Genomic DNA, 18,772 nt, shown 5'->3' on the forward strand with positions numbered 1-18,772 from the left:
AGGTGACACTTCGAAGGAACCTGTTTCTGTGTAGTTGGGTGCCGCGGGGTAAGAAGCTGTTCTGGGGAACATGAACCCATTTTCTCTTTCCCTGCCTCTTTGTGACTCAGAACCCTCCCCTCACTACCCCCTTGCCCACCTGCGCATCCCCCATACCTCAGTGGTCTCTCCTCTTCGGTCCCTTGCTGCACTAATTGCTAACCCTAACCCTTTCCCATTTCCTGACCTCACCAGGGGTCTCCAGCAGGTTGTGAATGAGTCACCCTTGGAGGGGAAGGGGCTTCAGTCCATAAATGGGCAAAACCTCGCTAAGTTTCTGTCTCTAAGGAAAGAGCCAACCTCTGCCCTCTCCCCCGAAGGAATTTCCCCAGAAGAGGAAGGCGTCTGGGACTGGCTTGGGCCGGATGGGATTCTACAAATAGCTGAGCTTTTTAGGAGGTAGTTTCATCTGATTCAGCTTCCCTGATAAACAGACACTGCCGGCTAGGACTTTCCCAGTTCCAGAGACTCAGCCTCTGTTTCCTGGTGTGGAAGTGTCCAGCTAGGCCTTTGGAGTTCAGTACCCACGGAGGACCTCCCAAGGCTCCCCAGACCCCTGACTCATCCTCCCCATCCTCTCCCAGGCTGTGTGAGCTCCAGGCTGCCCTGACCTGAGCTTTGGATTGCAAGTCACCTGCCCAGGCTCTTACAGTTGGACCCACCACATGCCTGTCCCGAAGCTGGGAACAAGGTGCAGTGACGTTTCCAAGTTCCCTGGGCAGTGAATTCTTCACAGTCTTCCAGCCTGGCTTATGGTGTCAGCTAGGTCCCTGCTGCAGTCACAGTCACCAGTCCCATTTCGCAGCTGCCACTGCCCTGTTGCAGCTTCATTCTGGGTGGCAAGGATCCTGCCTCTGCCAAGGGACTCCTGGCCTGCTTTGCACCTCAGCCAGTGTTTAGTGCCTCGGTGAAAGGAAAGGTTGTTGAGGAGGCCAGGGGGGCCTGGGGAGAGCTGGCTGCCCCAAATGGGGCCTCACCTGGTGGCTGAGGTCACCTTGAGACCTTGCCACCATTCAGGGCCAGGCCTTCACTTTGCTAGCCAGACACCTCACTTGCTAATGGGCCACAGTGGCTTGGGAAGATACACAAAGTTCTAGGAGATGGACAGATTCATTTACAATGAAGAGCATTCCTTCTGCCAGAGCAACCAGACACTTGGGGCTGCTGACAAGCACATTCCCCACCACGAGTGATGTCACACAAGGAGACCCCAAGTTCAGGGGCAAGGTTATCTGGGCAGCATGGAAGCTGCCGAGGAGATCCAGCCAAGCTTTCCTCATGTGGTGCCAACCTCCTGGCCTGAAGCAGCAAGGGATGGCCTTCAGGGCACAGCTCTGGACCGCACTGTCCACACAGTTAATGACACAACCATAACTCCTCAGGGTTAGCACAGCCTTCTGCCAGAACTCAGCGGAGAATAAGGGAGTGTCTCTCCCCGTCCACTCTCGCCTGTCACTGCAGGGATGAAACAAGACAGTACATGACCCACTTTGTGAGCAACACACCACAGAGGAATACCTCAGGAGTGAGCGAGAGCAGGGATGCGATTCATATTTCCCAAAGGCCTCCCCTGGCCTCAACCCCTTAGACAAGGGAGTCTGACAGTTCACCCAGAGAAAAACAGCGGTGTTTACAACTCACTGATCACACCAGTTACAGATTTCTTTGTTCCTTCTCTGCTCCCACAGCTTCATGTGACTATTAAAAAAAGAAAAGAAAAGCACCCTTGAATACCTATCCCCTAATAAACCCATCAGTATATACTGAGACCTTAGTATTGTTCTTGGTGTCTCAGAAAATATAGAAGCAATTAAGGCATGGTCCCCTCCCTCAAGGAATTTATGTATAATAAAGCTGGAGCCATAAACAGTCACGTCTGGGATGTTGTTCTGGCACAGACGTGAGCAGCCAAGTCTGTGGGTCTGGGGAGAGTATAAGTAAGATGCTCAGCTCGCCCTGGAGCTGCATCACAGAAGAGGATGGCAGGAGGGTGGCAGGGAGAGGCTTGGGGAAGTTTATTAGCAAGAAGTGCACATGCAGGAGCGTGGGTACCTTTAAAGCAAAAGGCATTATAGTCTGGCTTGGGAGGGTGGCGGAGTTGGCGATCCAGGGTGTGTGCTCCTACTGGGGCTAACACTGCCCACTTTGTAGGCCACGTTGCAATGCAAGCCATTTGCGTTTGAAGTTTAGAGCAAAGCTGCCTGCTTGGTGATGCTGCTCTCTCTTTTTTTTTTTTTTTTTTTTTTTGATGCTGCTCTCTTGAGGGTGGAGGTCTGCACCAGGAAGGGCAGTTCTCAGGTGTAAAGCAGAGCCCCAGAATACTGGCTCATTGTGTCTTCAAGATCCTAGGAATTTTCCTTTTTCCTCTTTATTTTCCTTTTCTTTTTATCTACTCTCCCTTTTTCTTTTCTCTTTCCTCTTCCCTTTCCCTTCCTTTCTCTTCTCTTCCCTTCTCTTTTCTCCTTTTCTTTTCTTTCTTTCTAATGAGTTTCCTAGAAGGGAAATAGGCATTATAATCGGATAAATCTTGTGTCCTAAAACTACAGTTTTTCTTAAAAGTACAATTTTAAAATTATGATTTTTTTCCTCTGTCTCCTTTTTTAGCTACCTTTACTTCCTTTATCCTACCTTAGCAGATCAATCAAAGAGCAGTTTGTCTTAACTGGGCTCTGGGTGCATAGGCCCCAAGGCAGCTTGGGTGAGGTTGGAGGGTCCAGCATCCTTCCTCACAGTGACCTTGGCCTTGCCCTTTCCTGCCACTGCAGGCCAGGCAGGAGGGTCCACCTGTGCAGAATTGGTGAGCTCTGTACCTCACCAGCGTGTCAGGATTGGGTGGGGCAATGAGTAGCTGGCTCTTTGGGCTGGGCTACATCTCCAGCCCTTTATTTTTATTTTGAGGCAGGGCCTTACTATGTTGCCCAGGCTGGTCCTAAACTTTTGATCTTCCTGTCTCAGCCTCCCAAGGTGTTGAGATTACAGCCAAGTACCTCCATTTCTGGCTTCTATTTTTTATTTTGAGACATTACTGAGTTGCCTAGCTCAGCTAGAATTTGGGATCCTCTTGTCTCAGCCTCCTGAGTAACTGGGAATACAGGTGTGTGCCACTACCCTCTAGATGCCAGGGGAAACAGAACTGCTGAGCTCTCCAGCTCACTAAATTAGCTCAGTCTGCCTCACAAGCTGTGTCTCTTGCCCACCCCTAGGGCCACCTCTCTAGATCCACTTCTCCACGCCCACTATGGCTTCTGATAAATTCCAACCTCAGCCATTCTCAGTCCTCACTTCCTATCTCAGACATGGGGACCAGCTTGGAGTTACACTGGGTTATGTATGTGTTATCATGCCCTCCACTCCAAATTAACCTAAGGAACAAGGGGATACTGATCGTCATGAAAGTTTCATGATCATGGCATTGTATTCAAGAATTGGTTCTCAAAGCGTGACTCAGGAAAACCTGGGGTCCCCTAGGCCTTTCAAAATGTTCACATGGTCAAAATTCTTTCACCAATAACATGAAAACAACACTGCTGTCTGCAGTATACAGTGTTCTCCAGAAGTTTCGCAGTGTATAATGCTACACAGGTTGAACACAGAAGATCTAAGTACCGATCTCAGCACAACACTGTGAGTATGCTCAACACACCCGAGTGGTATATTTAAAATGGTATATTTAAAATGGTTAGTTTGTTATTTGTTTTTTACCATAATTAGCATTTTTTTTCATAATTAGCATTTTAAAACTATGAAGGGCCCGAGATGAGCAAAATTGTAAATTATTACTGTTTCCTTAGGAGAAACTAATAAATATGCTTAAAATATCAGTTTTAATGGTTTTCTTTTCTGAGTGTGTATATGCGTGTGTGTGTGCACGCACACAGGCGCATGTGGGCATGTAAATGCATGTGGTAATGGGCACTGGACCCAGAAAATTCACACTGAGCACCATCTTTGTTTTTTTATTTTTTATTTTGAAACAGTCTCTCCCTAAATGACTAAATTGCCCAAGCTGTCCTCAAACTCGTGATCCTCCTGCCTCAGCCTTCCCAAGTGCTAGAGTTCCAGGCATGTGTCCTCACACGTGGCTTTGAGTATCATCAATTCTCAACAATGCAAGGGGATCCTAAGAACAAAATGTCTGAAAACTGTTGGTCTTGTGAAAAGGAATACATCAGATAGAGTTGCCAGATAAAATAGAAAATCTTCTGAACTTCAGATAGCCAATAAACCATATTTTATAACACCGTATGGAACTTGCTTTACTAAAAAATGACTCATGGTTGATCTGAAATTCAAATTTAAATGGATGTCTTGTATGTTTGTTTGGCAATCTTGCAACCCCCAAAGAGGAAAGATTTAGTTGAGACAAGAATGTAGGACAGACGTTTGGCTTCTGAGGCAAGGCAGTGGAGGAAGCAGAACTCCCTCCTGGGCCATTGTGGGGATGAAGGCTGGGAGGTCCTGGAGGGCTGAGGGCTGGAGCTTGCAACAGGGGAGTGATCCTCCCCGACCTGGGCTCAAGGCCCGCCTGCACTGAAGACTCCCAGGCTGCTGAGAATGAGCAAAAAGCCATGGGAGGTGGCAGAACATGAACTGGCATTGTGTCATTGTTGTTGTTAAAAGGAGGAAGTGACACTAAGAGGGTGCAGGGCCAGGCAGGCGGGGCTTAGAAGGGCTGAGGTCCCTGGAGGATGTCAAACCATGAGGCCATGAGGTCACCGGCTCCCCTCTCCCTCTGTGCTCTGCTAGAAATAGCTGCGGTTACAGAAGGCCTTCAGGTTGCGGGTGAATCTCTGGGTGGAGCTATTCACTGATACAGCTGTAGGGGTTTCCGGCCAGATGACAGGAAAACCTAAGATACATATTTGGGGCTGAAATAAACACAGCAGCAAAGTGGTGGTCTCAGGAACCACCCAGAAGAGCCATTCTGTTCTCTGATCCAGCATAGGGATCTCTGAAAACTCCCTAGTGAGGGTGCTGTAGAAATCAGGCGGTCCCGGAAGTGGTGCTGTGTCTCTTCTTCTTTAATATTTATTGAGCATTTACTGCATGGTTACCATGGTGTCTGGTCTTGGGGATCCTGGATTAAACAGAGTGCGCTCCCTGCCCTCCAGAACCTAGAAGTCTAGTTGGGGAGATAGGCATAAAACCAACACAGGCTCCTGAATTCTCCAGAGGTTTTTTGTTGTTGTCATTATTGTTTGTTTGTTTGGTACTGAGGATCAAACTCATGATTTCATGCTTGCCAGACAGGTACTTATACCGCTGAACTATACTGGCCCTCGTGAGCTCTTTGTGAGAAGAGTTAGTCACTGAAAACCCAGGCAGCGCAGTCCCAGCCCCAGCCCAGGCTGCCAAGCCAGGCAAGATGAGAATCACTCCCTGTGCCTGAGCCACCCTCCAGCTCCCCACACCGTCCTGCCAGGCATCTTGCCACTGTTTGGAGAGAAGGGAAATAATGTGGCTTGCGGAAAGCCATGAAAATGACAGTTTTCATTCCACAGCCTTCTCCCATACCCACCACAGCCTGGGAGAGCTGCTAGATGCCTTTTCCGGGTCTGGACCTAAGAGCCAGGCTTGGCTTCTACTTACCAGGGAGCAGGGAGTGCGTCTTCCTCTGGCCATAGAGATTTGGGACCTGGCACAAAGCCACCGAAGGAGGGGAGGCAAAAGGCAACTCATCACTCATGGGGTGTAGAGTTTATTAAACCGACATGGACTGGGATCCTACTTCAGGGGCCAGGCGAGATGCTAAGCGAAATCAAGGGAAGTAGGGTTCAGGGTATGGACCTCCCCTGGCCAGGTGTGTTCCCCTCACTCGTCTCTCCTTTTGCTCCCAAGCCACAGCCCAGCCCCTTCTCTGTCTTTGCCCAGGGCTGGGGAAGGAGAGCCGCTGCTGAAACCTCAGCTCCTCCAGAACCCAGCTGAGCACACCTCTGTGGAACAGCCCCAAGAGCCCACAGGGTAGCCCGGACCAGGTTCCTCGGCAGGACAGCCAGCAAAGCCCTTCTCTGCTGTGTCATCCCCTGTGCTGGGCAGGCTCTGCAGAGCTTCTCAGAGGTCCCTTGAGGGTAAGAGAGTTCCAAATGACTGCCTGGACTGACTGTGACTTCTCTGGACTTCGACCTCCAATTTGCTCGCTTGTAATTCGTGCCCTAGGATCCATCTAAGGCAATGCATGTAAACATGAATGATGGATTGACAGGTGGAATTTGCCTCGAGCCCGGAGTTGTGAACCTGCGGGCAGTTTCAATCACCCACTGCCTGATGGCGATTCCTAACCTCTGGTCCACAGTGTGGTCTGTGGAGATGCTGGTATCGCAGGAATGTGTGAACAGGTGTGCTTTCCTGCAAAGGTGACAGTTTGCATGGGACCCTCCAGGGAGGCAAAGCCTGAACACCTGCTGAGCGCTACAACCAGAGCCCTGCACAGGGTTCACCCACCCAGAGCCCACTCTTCCCCGGCCAGCAGGGGGAATCTCAGTCCTGACAGCACTTGCTCAGGCTGGTGCCCAAGCAGCCCAGTTCTTCACAGACAAGTTCCCACCACTGCGTCCAGTGTGTCCTGTGCAGGACAGAGCCTGTGGAGGAACAAGGGCCAGTGCTCGGAGAGGGTCCTTACCACCCTCCCCCAACCCTGGCCTGGCCCTCTGGGATACATTCTATAGAATGGAAAAAGAACCTATAAGTGGAATTGTTTCTAGGGGACACAAGCCAGGCTGTCAAAGATCATTGCTTTTGGGGATTTTTGAGAGGTTTTCTCATTTGTTTTTTGTGTATATGTGAAGCTAGAAATCAAACCTAGGACCTTGGGAATGCTAAGCAAGCACCCTACCACTGAAATGCTTGAAATAACAAATATATACCACGACATTTGTCTAAAAGTCACCTATAATCCTAGTATCCTGGGATGCTGAGGCAGGAGGATCCAAAGTTTGAGTCCCACTTGGGCAATTTAGAAAGACCCTATCTCAAAATTTAAAAAACTCAGAAAGATTTGAGAATGTAGTTGAGTCAAAAGTCCTGGGTTCAATCTCTAGTACAGTCCCTGGGTTCAATCCAAAAGAAAGAAGAAAGAAGGAAAGAAAGAAAGATGAGAGAAAGAAAAAAAGGAAGGAAAGAAAGAAAGAAAGAGAAAGAAAGAAAGAAAGAAAGAAAGAAAAAGACTTCCTATCAGTGAATCATGTTTCTACACGGAATGGAATAGGATTCCCTTCTACCCCACAGGAAGGAATAACTGAAGACAGGATCAAAACTCTACCCCAGATGTTGGGGGAGAAATAATAGTGGAACCCCCTTAGGATGAGGGGAGAGTAGGGGAAGCCTATGGGACAGGAGAGAGGGGGCAGTGTGCACAGGCCACAGCCCCCTTTCCGATGCCACACTGCCCTATGGGATCTGGCATAGGGTAGCACAGAGCTGGCAGGGAGTAGGCTGGAGAGGAGAGGGGAAGCCATAGCCACCGTGGAAGGCTGGTGCCCGGCTCAGCGGAGGACATGCTGGGCTGTGCTTCTGGGCCAGCCAGAGGGTGGAGATGAGCAGATGGCTCATTGGTGAGTCACCCGACCATTGTCTGCCTGGCTCATTTTGGGGAAGGGCAGCTGGGGGAGACAAAGCCTCTGGCCTGTCGGGCCTGTGAGGGCAGGTTCCCCACCCTTGTCTTCACAGCTCTGGGGACAATTAGGGTTTGGCTCCCTGACTGTCTTCGCCCACCACCAGTCAGGCAGGGCTGGTGAGCTGGCACTGGCTGCATGCTGGGGGTGGGCTGTACATCCAAGGCCACGCTCAAGCCTCAACAGTTTGGGGTGGTCACACAGTGAGTGAGAGGCTGGGGCTGCTGGAGACGATGCCCTGCTTGCCTGCCATGGGCCAGGAGGCTAGCAGGCGCACCTCTCCTGTGACCACACCGGGCCTGGGAGGCACCCCTCCCACCACACCCTTCCTAACCTCCTCCCAGACTTGCTCTCACCTAGCAGGCCTGTCCACAACGCACCCTCTCCCAGGAACCAGGCGCCTGCAGAGAGCAGAGGTAACTCCAGGTCAGGGTGCACAAGGACAACCCTGTCCTCCCCAGGGCCTCATCTGTGGGAGCAGCAGATCCTCTGTCGAGACTCCCAGTCAAGCCTGAGCCTGTGTCCCTGTTGTCTCCCAGGGTGAGGGGTCACAGAAGCATTGGATGATAGACCATCAGGGTTATTATACATGGGGAAACTAAGGCCACAGAAGTCAAAGGCACACATTAGGGACACCCAGTTTGCAGGGGGGGGCACCTTCTTGGCTTCTCTTTGGGCCAAATGAAGGTGTTGGGGGTGAGGGGCTGAAGTGAGAAAGCTGGTGCTCCATGTGGGGCAACGGCAGGGCCTTTGAAGCCAGGCAGACTGGGGTTAAGCCAGTTTTCTCATCTGTAAAATGATGACAACAATCTCACTGTGCAGAATACGCCTCCCCCAAATATGCCACTTTGGCATGGGATAATTTTGAGTAACTGACACCTATAAATTGGCAGATACGAAAGGCACACTGATGTCCCCTTTCCTCCCTGCAACCAGGAGAAAAGGGATATTCTTGTTTCTAGAGATGGGAGTTGAAGCTGCAGACATTGTTAAAATAATTCATCTTCCTTAGCAAAATTGCCACCCTTCATTACACCCCCCACAGGAGGCTTTGTGTTCTCAATTTCCACGAACATGTAAAATAAAGCCTGTGTGCTTTTCTTCTGCCTATTATCTTCTGCCAACTTAATTCTCAGGCCCAGCCAAAGACCCTAGAAGGGTGCAAATGAAGTGTTGCCACCTGTATGACTCTTACAGCAACACTTAGAGGTCAATACTGTTATCCCCATTCTGCAATGAGAAAAATCAAGGTTAAGTGCATTGTGCAGGACCCCTAATTAGTGGAGATGGGGTGTCACACGGCTGTGACCCCAGGCCCCTGCCAGCTCTGCTAGCCTGAGATCCCTGTGAGAGGTGGGGGATGGAAGCTCACACTACCCTTCCCGGGGTATCATCTGGGATCAGGGATCAGGGCAGGGTGGAGAAGAAAGCGCGCTTCTGGGGCTTTAACCAGAGTCTAAGGGAGAGGTACCTGGGAGGGGCCATCAGAAGGGACCCACCAGAATGAACCCCCAAAGGGGCCCCACAAAGCTGCACAGCTGTGCTCAGCGTTCTTGGGTGGGTGGAAGAGGAAGGATCAGAATTCACAGGTGCTGGCACAGGTCAGTAAAATGCGGGTCCCCACCCCAACTCCCCATGTTCCTGGGATGGGAATTTGAGAGCTCTGAACTTTCTTTCAAAGAAAAATGAAGACTGGAAAGACCTGTGTCAAGTGCAAGTCCTGGGTAAGGGGCCAACTGTGATCTGAGTTCAACTTTCTACAACAAACATATTCCGATCAACAAAACGGGACATTTTTTTCTTTGTTTTTGTCTGGCACAGAGGATCAAACCCAAGTCTTTGCACTGAGCAACTTCTCCAGCCCTTTCTGTTTTTTATTTTGAGACATCTCACCAAGTCACTAAGTTACCCAGGCTAGGCTCAAACTTGCAGTACTCCTGACTCAGCCTCCCAGAGTGGCAGAGAAGAAACAGTATGGTTGAGTTCTCGTCACTACATGGTATATCTTCTCTCACAGGCTTTCCACCTATACCAGCACCTCATTAGCCACTACACCCAGCTGGAAAAATATTTGTAAATGAGATTATGTGGGTGAAGGGTCAAGGGTAGCCTGGTCTAAGTAGAATGTTCTGCCGTGTATGGTCCAATAGGGTAGACCTGGCCCTCTGTGGCTCTGTGAGGACTTGAGATGCACACCGTGCTTCTGTGGAAGTGCAGAGCACCCTCTGTTCACCCTTCTCTCTTCCAGCCTACCGCATCTTTCTGCAGCATGGGCAGGCTACAGGGGGCCTCCCTCAAAGCCTTCCCTGAGTTTGGTAGGAGTTTGGTTTTACTTTTCCACTTCATATATATATATATATATATATATATATATATTCCCCTCTAATTTCCAAACTCCAACCTTCTCTTTCTCCCACAGAATAGAGAAACTGTTCAATGGATTAAAGTAATTCATACTAAGAAGTGAGTGGCTGGGGTTTTAGATCACCACGGCTGCTCCCAAGGGTACCTGCTTTGTCCATGAAGAAGCAATGCTGCACCTGAGTGTGGGTTGCCAGGTTTTAGCGGTGGCCTGTGGCGTTACTAGGAAACCTGTGTTTACCCTGGGTCTGCCGCTGGCCAGTGTCTGTGAGTGAGTTCTTGTCTTTGAGACTCAGCTTGCTCATCTGCAAAGTGGAGTCAAATGACGCCTCTCTGGCTGCTCTCCAGGGTTATGAGTATAAAATGACCCAGCACACACAAAAACTACGTGTTAGCTACTAAGTCCTGGACAGAAAAAGGGACTCACACTGCCCTGCCCTGGGGCCAGAGCAGGGCATTTGCATACCTTCCAGTTGCACCAGGGTAGACAGTGATCTCAGGCAGAAACCCCTCCTTGTACTCTGACAGCTGCCAGCCCAGGGAGGGGAACCCTAGCACCTCTGCCATCTTCAGCCCTGATCCTGGGGTGATGGAGTGACCAGTAGAGACCAAATCTCACCCTTTGCCTCACCAAGAGCTCAGCATGGGGCCCCAGACCTTGCTGTTCCCACCCCACCCCAAACCCACCATCACCCCCCATTCTGCACATGGTTCTGCTCACAGGCCTCGGCCAGCCCTCTCCTGCATGGTGGGAGTCTGCCCTAGAGTTGGGGTCAAGCAGACACTTTGTAGGCCTTCCCAAGCTCCCAGGGCATGGTTCCTCATTAGCCACACAGATCCCCCCCCCAACCCCCATATGGGTAGAGGGCTGACTAGATGAGGTCTTGGTTTTGAAACTCAGAAGCTCCACTGCCCCCCAAAACAAGGCTTTCTGAGTTCTCTGTATGGAGATGGAAAGACTAAGGCCCGGAGAGGTGATGTGACCTGCTCAGCATCACATAGCACGCCTGAGTGTCGGCCCTCAACATGCATAATTCCAGGAGTTTGCAGCTCTTCTTGGGGGGATTGTTTTTCCTCTCCTTTAAGCTCTTTTCTTGTTCTCTTTTGCTCTCAAGCACCACCACCCCTCAGAAACTCTAGAACCCCAGAAGTTCTAGGACACAGTTTCCCTTCTGCCAAAGCGATCCTCACTCTGGTCCTCTCTCATTATGGTGGCAGAGAAGCCTCTTCCTCAGGCATCCTGCCCCTGGGGTGTGGACAAGGCCGAGGCATGAGATAGCTGCACCAGTCTGCCATGAGTGTCTGGAGCAAGCGGTGCCGTCCATCCCTCCCCCAGCTCCGCTACAGTCTGTCGGAGCTCTTGGCAGTCATGCTTTGCCCTGGAGCAGAGCTCTTCCTGCCAGGCCCCACCGCACCCACCTCTGCCTACTTCCACCTGGGCAGTGAGTGAGGAGGGCCTGCTAGTGCGCTGGCTGGGCCAAAAATCTAACTTCCCGTCCCTTCCCGCGTGCCTGCCTTCCTTTCTCCCTTTCCTTCTTTATCCTCCTTTTGTGCAGGGCCTCTGCAGTGGGCCATGTCTCCTGTGCTATGTATTTATTCATTTATTTATTAATTACTTATGTAGTGGTGCTAGAGACCGAACCCAAGGGTACTGTGCCATTAAGCCACATGAGCTACGTGTGTGTGTGTGTGTGTGTGTGTGTGTGTGTGTGTGTGTGCGTGTGAAACATGGTCTTGGTAAATAGCTAGATTTGCCCAGGCTGGGCTTAAAGTTGTACTCTTCCTGCCTCAGCCTTCCAGAGTCCTAGGATTACCAGTCTGCATCACAGGCCTAAAACTATACTTCCTGAGCGGAGTTGAACCTAAGGCCTGGTCACACACTTGGATACCAAGTTGCCAAGCACTGATGAGAGCCCAAGAGCAGCAGCAGGGGAAATGCAGAAAGAGAGAGAGCCCACTCTGCCCTTCCCCCTTAGCTGCCAGGTTGCCAGCTCTCTGGCCTTCTTGTGCTAGCCTGGCCCAACCCGACCTGCCTGAGAAAGAGAGGAGGAGGGACCAGTTACAGACAAGTAGCCAGTCTGTGCTGGTGACTTGTCTCTGACCTGAGTTCATGTCATGGCCAATGCCATAGGAAAGCCTCTCTTCCTTCCTCCATCTTGAGTCAGGGGCCCAGGGGTCACAACAGCTAAGCAAAGGACTGAGCACCCAACTCCAGCTGTAGCCAGAGACAGAGCCACTTACAAGTGGATGGCTTGTTACCTGATGAAAGACCTGACTTTTCTGCAGGAAATCAGAGAACTGAGCCCCACCCAGAACAACCTGAGCGTGACCCAGCTTTTTCTATAGCACATTCTTTAAACTCATCTCCTGTGAGCTGAAATTGCCGCAAGAATAACCAGAGTAGTCAGGCAATAGCGTGCACCTGTAATCCCAGCACTCTGGGAGGTTGAGGCAGGAGCCCAGCCTAGGCAATTTAGCAACTTAGAGAGACCCTGTCTGGAAAAAAATAATAAAAAAGGGGGCTGGGGATACAACTCAGTGTGGAGATTCTGGGTTAATCCTCAGTGCCAAAAATTGAAAAAAGGAAGGTAGCATTGCAGGGCCTGGGCCCCTGGAGTCAGTATGGTCACCTTTGGTGCCGTGAGAAGCAGAGTGACCTTGGCTCTGGTGCAGGCCGCCTGGTGCAGGTGGCTCGTGCAGCCGTGCTGGGCTCAGGATACTTCTGGCAGACAGCAACCTGGAGAGTACAGGGCTGAAGGCAGGAAGGCTGCCAGGAGGCTCCCTGTGTGTGGGAGGCAGTGCAGCTGTCCCCATCCCAGACGGCCCTTCTGGCTTGTTGGGTGAGTCAGGACTTGCAACAGGTCTGAATGTGCTGGGGTGAGCCCAGCCTCCAACCTCTTCCCTAGACCTCCTCCACGGTGTCCCAAAGGCCTTCCATCTCAACTTGGAGGCCAGCTCCAAGCCTTTCTGCTGGCCATTGTTCCAAGGCCTGCTCAGCCCTGGCCCTGGGCAGATTGGAGCCCTCCCTGGGGGCCCAAGATGGCCTGGCAGTGTTCTGACAGGTAGCTCTGAAGGGGAAGAGCTGTGGGCCCTGGGGGCCAGGAATGTACACCTGACATCTGGGCCTTACCCATGTCCTACTAGGCAGGTGGCACAGGCATGTTTAAGTGGGGAAACTGAGGCTCATGACCTCACGGTTTTGACTCACACTCACAGGAAACCCTCTCTTCCCACCTCCATCCTGAATTGTGGTGCCTGAGGCTGACATCAGCCAGAAAGTGATGGGGACACTCAACTCTAGTTACAGCCCAAGACTCTGTGGCCTAGAAAAGGGAGGTCGCCATGTGCTGATACACCCATGAATGTGGCATAGTGGCAACTGGCCTGTGTCAGGCAGGCCTCGTCCAGCCCCTGCCAACGGGACTGGGCCAGCTTTGTCTAAGGAGACCAAGGCGAAAAGGTGTCTGGGAATGAGCAGGCTCTAAGGTCCTAGAGAAGAGCAATGGGATGGGAGAGCTTCTGCTGGGCTCCCACGGACTTCTCAGTTGTGGGGTAGCCCTAGACCTCTCTTGTGGTTCTGCCCCTGCCTCCGAGCACTGGTAGGCCCAGGACAAGGCGTGGTGGCAACCAGCTGAGTTGGGTGCTCTATTGTGTTCCATGCACTGTGCTGAATTGTGACACACACCCAAGCCTGTGAAGTTGTGTCCTCTATTCCTATTGGCAGAACCAAGGACTGGTCTGCCAGCAACTGGAACCAAGCTCAAGGCACGTGGCAGTGCTGCAGCACCAGCCCAGGTCTGCCTTTCCCTTACTGCTGGGATCCAGCTTCACTTAAGGGTCCTGCCAGTGACAAGGAAATCAGGCAGCCCCTTAATCTCTCCAGGTGTCGCTGTGACAGCTCCCCTTCTTCTCCCTGCCTGTAGCTCTGAGGTCTTCTCCTGTCCCTCCCTGTGTAGCCCAGAACCTCTTGGATTACCCTGGCCTGAGTACCCTGGCCCTGCTCTCAGGTGTTTGTCAGGGCTGCCCCTGTTGGCCACCACTGCTCCCAAGGCTATGAGATGCTAGCTCTCGCAGGTGAGCGAGCATATGCTCAACAATGCAGAAGCCCCAAGTCCAGCCAAGGGTGCCTTAACTGCCCCCCCCCCAGGCATGTAGGCCATGGGGAGGGCACAAGCCTGACAGAGCCCTAAGTCCTCCATTTGCTGGACAGATGCTCCAGGCCAGGCCTACAGAGGCTGAGCCCCTGTGGAGGTGGCAACTGTGATTTAGCAGCTAGTTCTGTGAACCCCAGGTGAGAGCAGGAGAGAGCATGCTGGTCTGACAGTGTCTTTTCCAGAAAAAGCTAAGACTCAGCAGCCTTAGCATCAGCAGCCACAAAAACCAATGCCAGATGGCAGGGCTTCTCTGGACACTCCATTTCCAAGGAGATGCAAACACGCAGGGAGTATTGTCTTGTATGTAGACATAGCTGGGGCGGAATCCTCTTACCTTGCACCTACAGAACCAGCTATAAATGACCCAGCACTCCTCCCCCTCCTCCCTTCAGTGTGGACTGGGGCCAGCTGGGAAATTTAAAAGCCAATTCAAGGAAGGCACCTGACCTTGGGGAGGAATGTGGGAAATGTCTGCTGCCTAGAATAGCCACCCCCCAGCTGGGGCCCAAGAATGTAGGCTCCAGGCCACCTGTGGCCCCCAAGGGAGGTGTGCACATACTGTGTGGTTGGAGGGGAATAGGGTGCAGGGTGTGAGTGATGCTGTTGGAGGCTTTGTAAGGTTACCAGCTAAAACACTCACATAGTGTAAAGGGTGAAGTGGAATTGTTAGTGCCACCCTCCCCATGTGGCACTAGCACTGTGTCCTTGGTGATCTGATCTCCTCTTGGGATGTCTAGGGCACTGTCTCTGACTCTCTGTGTTCCCTAGAGCCTAGGGTGACAGATACAGATGCAGCTTTCAACTCACCAGAACTGAAATGAATGGTGACTGTACCCATCCTATTTACGGATATGGAAGCTATGGCCAGACAGGATACTAGTTGACCAGGTGACTAACTATGGACCAGGGCCTAGGGCTCTGGTATGTGTGCTTTCCCCACAGTCCATTCTTGCAGGTCAGTACCCCTTCTCCCAGGAGAGAGACTCAGGTGGCTTCTTCCAACTCCCATGGGGCTCCTGCTGGGAATCTAGCATGTGCCTTCTGGGCTACCCTTCGGTGGGAACTTCCAGGAGTGGGGCTGCAGCCACAGAGCAGACACTGAGGGTCCTGCCTCTATGAAAATACACACATTGCAGTGCCTGGCGAGCAGATGCTCTCTGCCCTGGCTGGAGGTATTGGCAAAAGACCGCGATGCCTAGGGCTGAACCTTGAGACAGGGTTTGGAGTAATGACTCTGCTGCCATCCAGTGGCCACACTTGGGTAGACGGCTGTTATCCAGGCTTCCAGTTTGATCATCTGCTGCAAGCAGAGGCAATCTCTCTCCCATTAGCAGTCTAGGCAGGCAGGATGGGGCTGGTGAGGTGGGTGTCATGTCACTTAGGTCAGAGTGTTGGCTACACAAAGTAAGGCTGGCTTTTTCAATATCAAAACCTGGAGGAAGAAGGCCTCCAGTCAGCAAATGAGACCCAGCCTGTGCTACCTAGAAAGCTTAGTGTCGGGTACCTCAGTGGCTTTCACACAGGCAGCCTAATCAACCAACACCAGACAGGATGGTTTGAAAATTTAGAGGTTATTTATTTCTCAGGAAGGTCCACACAGCTGGCAGGCACTGCTTTCTCTGCTCTGGGGGATTCCTCTTCCCCATTCTAAGAAATGCCCTCTGTGCTTGAAGTGCCCATGGGGAGGCTGAGATGTGAACAGAAACCATCACAACACTCCAGAGCTTAAAAAAAAGAAAGCAACAGCAGCCTCCTCCCCACAAATACACACATACAAAATAAATAGACATACAAAAGAGGCCACACTCTTCCCACTCAGCCATGGGCCTGCTCAGGACAGTGGGGCTGGGAGCTCCCCATCCCACTTCTCCCAGCCAGGATATTCCAGAGGCTACACAGGATGGAAGTACCTGATGAGCCAAGGATAAGCCCTGACTTCAGAGGGAAGACCAGGCAGGTCCTCTCCCTGGAGCTCAGGAAAGGTAAGGGAGAAAGGAACAAATAAATAAATAAAATAAAATAATTAGGATCCATCATGTACCCAGAGGCAGAAGGGCTTGGCCAAGGCTCACAGCCCCTGGGGCCAGTTCCCTGAAAACACAAGATCCAGTGACAATCAGGCAGAGAGTAGCAGGGGAAAACACAAGTCCAAAGCCACACCCAGCCTCAAAGCCTTCACATCCTTCAGACCATGGCAGGCACATCCTTCAGACCATGACAGGCACAGCCAAGCCCCAGTAGCTGGGCCAGCTCTGCAGAAAGAGGGGCAAGGCATAGGCTGAGCTCTCAAGTGCTACACTGAGCCTATTCTCTGGCCCTAGACCTGTCTGGAGGCTGAGGAGCCACCGTTTCCTGCACTCTCAGGGCCAACACCACCTCTCCCTTGCTCGCCTTCTTCCTCTCTCCATGGGAGGCCATGGATGCCTCCGGGGTAGTTCTTTCCTAGGGAAGCTGAGGCAGAGACCTGGCTTTCTCTTGTTCTTGCTGGCCTTCTTGACCTGGGATATCCTGAGGTCAGCTGGGAGAAGTCCTGTAAATAATCAAAACAACCCAGTCCTGGTGTCCTCTGCTCTATTCGGCCACAGAGAGAAGGTGTCAGACAGAAGCAGGAACAGAGGCTGGACGGGCACAGCTGTGATGGACAGGCTGGGCAGGAGGCCAAACCGGACAAATGAAGAAGTCCAAGGGACTCTGAAGTCCCAGGGTCTCTCCTAGAGAAGTGTGGTCAGCAGGAGGCCAGGGAGCACAGGGCAGGCCAGGCTGGCTGCTCAGCTGGGCAGCAACACGTGCTCCAGGAGGTAGGTGAGGGAATCCCAGTGCTTCCAGAGCAGGAAGAGGACGAGGACCAGGAGGGCGGTGCTGGTGATGCGCATGCGCGTCTTCATGAGGGGCGTGATGAAGTTGGCAATGGTAGACACGAACACCAGCAGCACGGCCATAAGCGCCAGGATCACGTTGATGAACTTTCCCAGCAGGGCCCGCGCATTGGCATTCTCCACGCCCTCCAGCTGCACCACCTGCTGCTGTTGCTGCTGCAGCTCCAGCTTGGTGACTCGGGTCAGGCAGGACTCCACAGCCTCCTGCAGGGACGGGAGCCATGGATGGGCACAGTTTGAGTGTGGTCCCCCCAGGGTGCACAGGCTGGAAGCTTGGTCCCCAGTGTGGCAAAGCTGGGAAAGTGGGGAATCTTTAAGGGGTGAGGCCTAAGCCTGGCAGGGGTGTACACGCCTGTAATCTCAGCACACTGGGAGGCTGAGGAGGGGGATTCCACATGTGAACCCAGCCTGTGCAATTTAGTTGAGATCCTGTTGCAAAAAATAAAAAAAGGTCAGGTGTGATAGCATACACCTGTCATCCTAGCACTCAGGAGGCAGAGGCAGGAGGACTGCCGCCAGCCTGGGGCACATCAGAGTAAGTTCAAGGTCAGCCTGAACTATGCAGCAAGACCCTGTCTCAAAAAACTAAAAATAATAAAAATAAAATAAATGGCTGCTTAAAGCTGGAGCTCATTATGAAGCTCTGGGCTCAACTCTTAGTACTTCAAAAAGAAAAACAGACAAACAAACAAAATTTGTAAGTGGAGCCCAGTGTATGCAATCAGGTCACAGGAGCACTGCCCTCAGGAGTGACTAAAGGTGGTCAGCAGAGCGAGTGAATTCCTGCAAGAGAGGGCTGCCATAAAGGGGCAGGTCTGATCCTGAGCCTCTGGGGTTCTGGCCACCGTGGAATCTCTTCTGTGCAGCTCCTGGCACTGTGATGCCACCCACCACCGACCCTCACAGGAAGCAGAAGCTGCCACAGGCTGCTGCTCTTTAGAACTGTAAACCAATCCCTTCACAGACTACCCAGCTTTCTGTGACAGAAAAGGGAGTAACATGCCACCCCAATAAGATACACAGGGTCTCTTCCCCAAAGGCCAGGAGAGGCATGGGCTGGTCAGCTGCAGCTGGGGCAGTCTTTTCCTGTGACTTTCCAGGACAGCAAATGGGAATTCTGATTAAGAAGGACACAGAAGAACTGGCCCAATCCCAGCTCCTGCCTGAGGGAGCTGAGGACTATAAATGGTGACAGCTATTCATTTGCAAGGATCCCTTCCGGAGGCGAATGGGCAGTCCTAGCTGTGGACTCTCTTGGCTGCAGGCCTCCTCACTCCTTCCCTCCACCTACTGTCCTCACCATCCATGTTCCCCTCATCCCCGTTCTACTGCCGCAGCTCTGTCAGCACACCCAGGGCTTTCCTGGAGTCATCCCTAGCCATACCTGGATGTCCCGAGCCCTCTCGTAGGACTGGTAGGCCACCTTCTCCTCCATGCTGGCCAGCTCCTGCTTCAGGTTGGTCATCTCGTTTTGGTGAAGCTCAGTCAAATCATTCAGCTGCTCCTCCAGTCGCTCGTACCTGGCAGAGGGACAGAGAGTGACACCAGCCCCAGCTCCCAAGCTGCCCTCTTCTCCCCAAGACCGACTCATTCATTCTCTCAGCAGTGACTCAACCCACTCCCCATGTCTGGCTCCATTCTCATTTTAACCCCACAACCATCAAAGCCATTGTTTATACAGCATTTCTATGTGCAAGGCATCATGTCAAGTATTTAAGCCACATTACTCAGA

The 18,772-nt window shown here is 52.0% G+C and overlaps 1 protein-coding gene across 10 annotated transcripts in view; it reads right to left on the bottom strand.

Moving 5' to 3' along the window:
- Window positions 1–15,716: 15,716 nt before the first annotated feature.
- The window catches only part of Tmcc2 (transmembrane and coiled-coil domain family 2), a 41,051-nt gene continuing 37,995 nt past the window's right edge, over window positions 15,717–18,772 (bottom strand). For 9 of the 10 annotated variants that reach the window (XM_005005872.4, XM_003474796.5, XM_005005873.4 and 6 more), the window contains 2 exons: window positions 18,425–18,560; window positions 15,717–17,244 (listed from right to left, as the gene is read on the bottom strand). In XM_005005872.4, coding sequence (XP_005005929.1) covers window positions 16,933–17,244; window positions 18,425–18,560 — 448 coding nt within the window. In that variant the 3' untranslated portion in view covers window positions 15,717–16,932. Of the gene's footprint in view, window positions 17,245–17,266; window positions 17,470–18,424; window positions 18,561–18,772 lie in introns of those variants that run through there. The other variant, XM_023567241.2, reaches the window with a different exon arrangement.

The sequence above is a fragment of the Cavia porcellus genome, unplaced genomic scaffold, assembly GCF_034190915.1.
Source record: "Cavia porcellus strain 051 isolate PalLab524CR breed Dunkin Hartley unplaced genomic scaffold, mCavPor4.1 scaffold_29, whole genome shotgun sequence".
In the NCBI taxonomy this organism is placed as follows: Eukaryota; Metazoa; Chordata; class Mammalia; order Rodentia; family Caviidae; genus Cavia; species Cavia porcellus.